Source organism: Otolemur garnettii, unplaced genomic scaffold (assembly GCF_000181295.1).
Source record: "Otolemur garnettii isolate 467f Iridium unplaced genomic scaffold, OtoGar3 scaffold00012, whole genome shotgun sequence".
NCBI lineage: Eukaryota > Metazoa > Chordata > Mammalia > Primates > Galagidae > Otolemur > Otolemur garnettii.
In genome coordinates this window covers 6,608,453-6,610,326 of record NW_003852407.1, presented here as the reverse complement: position 1 = coordinate 6,610,326, position 1,874 = coordinate 6,608,453, and the positions used below count along the sequence as shown (strand labels likewise).

Below are 1,874 nucleotides of genomic sequence, written 5' to 3'. Positions count from 1 at the left end.
TTGTGAAAAAGACCCACAATCATAGTCAAACTTGATACTTTTAATGGTTTTACTCAGCACCTACATATTTTTATAGTGTTATATGTGCTACTTTTTATGTTAATATATACATTTCCCCAAGTTTTTGCACAGCACTGTAGTGAATTCTTTGGATATCATAACATTTTGCTTGTTTAAAGGCTTTTCCCTTAAATGCTGAGGTCAGAGGATGTAAAACTTGTAAGGTTTGCCTTGAAACTGTCTAGCTTTCCAAAAGGGTCCCACTAAAAGTTAACAGGAGTACGAAAGTACAGTATTTCTCAGTGACCTCAAAACATTGGATGGAGCAAAGGGAGCAGAAAAAAAGCTGTGTGTGTGAAGTTTTATTTTCTTTACATTCACTTAGTTTATATTAAGTATCATGAAGAATTTCTTTAATACAGAAAAAGAGTTTTCTATCTGATGATCATCTATATGAATACTATTTAAATAAAAATATCCCATTAGAGTTAATGAAAATTTGTACCTGTGGCAACTTTGTTATTTGGTGTTAATTCCTAGGTATTCTAAAATTCATTCTTTTAAGTCAGAACATTCAGGAGCTGGGTACACAGGTTGATTTGTTTTAACTCTTGCTAGGATTGTTTTTAGAGCTACATACTTTGATGCTATGCCTATATTAAAAGAGCTCTGTGAAGCTCATGTTTTATATGATGTTGGGAATGTGTTTTATTATGTTATATAATATATGCCTTGTGAAGACTCTTATGAAAAAGCCCTTACATGCCCCAGTGCCACCAACTACTGTGATTTTTCCAGGGTGTGTGGTTTGTTTCTGTTTCAGGAGAACGCTCAGCAGTGTACACTGATATATAGGTTGCTCAGAGCTAAAACCACGGTTTACCTCTAACCTTCCCTTTTAGATACAGTTTTGGATCAAATTTTATCAAATCTTTAAAAAGACAAATGTTAAGTCTTTAATGAAGCATCCCAGTATACGTATGGTATTATTGATTACTTCTATTATTCCATTTTTGTCTTTGAGTTTTTTTGGTTTAGAATTTAAATCTATTAAAATGGTAAGCAGTGGAGAATCCCGTTTGCCCCTTATGTGGTTATGTAAGTCGTTTAAAACCTGACTTGTGTTAACTGCAAAAAGCATTTACAAAATAAAATATGGAATACTATTACATTTCATATATGTATATGTAAAATATCGTATATACAGTGTTACTTACATTCATGTATGTGTAGTAAACATAGAGACAGTAAGAGACTTAGAGTTCATACTTTTATGTACTGCCATGTTGTTTGAATACATGCCATATGTATTTTTAAAAAATCAATTTAAAAAAAAGAACACTGCCCCAGCTTATTTGATGTTAGGTAATGGTTTTGCTGTGGAAGCTCTCTATTCTGTTCCTGTAATTGAACCTGGATGATAAATGTGTGTGACTTGTTTCTGCTGTTTTAAGACATCAAAGCTTGTTTTTTTCTCCTCTTCTCTCTTAGGTCACTTGGATCCAGGATTCCTAGCAAGTGACAAAACATCTGCTGGCAATGTACCACTTAATGAAGAAATTAATATCGCCTCTTCGGACAGTGAAGTAGAGATTGTAGGAGTTCAGGAGCATGCAAGGTAGGATATTTATTGGGATATTCATAGATTTTATTTTATTTTTATTTTACTTACTGTTATACTAACACAGATCTGCTATTTTAAATTATACATCTTGGCTTGGCACCTGTGGCTCAAGTGGCTAAGGCGCCAGCCACATACACCTAAGGTGGCGGGTTCGAATTCAGCCAAAACCCGCCAAACAGCAATGATGGCTGCAACCAAAAAATAGCCTGACGTTGTGGCGGGCGCCTGTGGTCCCAGCTACTTGGGAGGC

General features: G+C 34.8%; 1 protein-coding gene across 2 annotated transcripts in view; it reads left to right on the top strand.

The window, feature by feature from the left end:
- CUNH18orf25 (chromosome unknown C18orf25 homolog) overlaps nucleotides 1-1,874 on the top strand; it is an 86,306-nt gene that overhangs the window by 74,744 nt on the left and 9,688 nt on the right. For both annotated transcript variants that reach the window (XM_003784726.3, XM_023510247.1), the window contains one exon: nucleotides 1,492-1,618. In XM_003784726.3, the coding sequence (XP_003784774.1) occupies nucleotides 1,492-1,618 (127 nt within the window). The remainder of the gene's footprint in view (nucleotides 1-1,491; nucleotides 1,619-1,874) is intronic.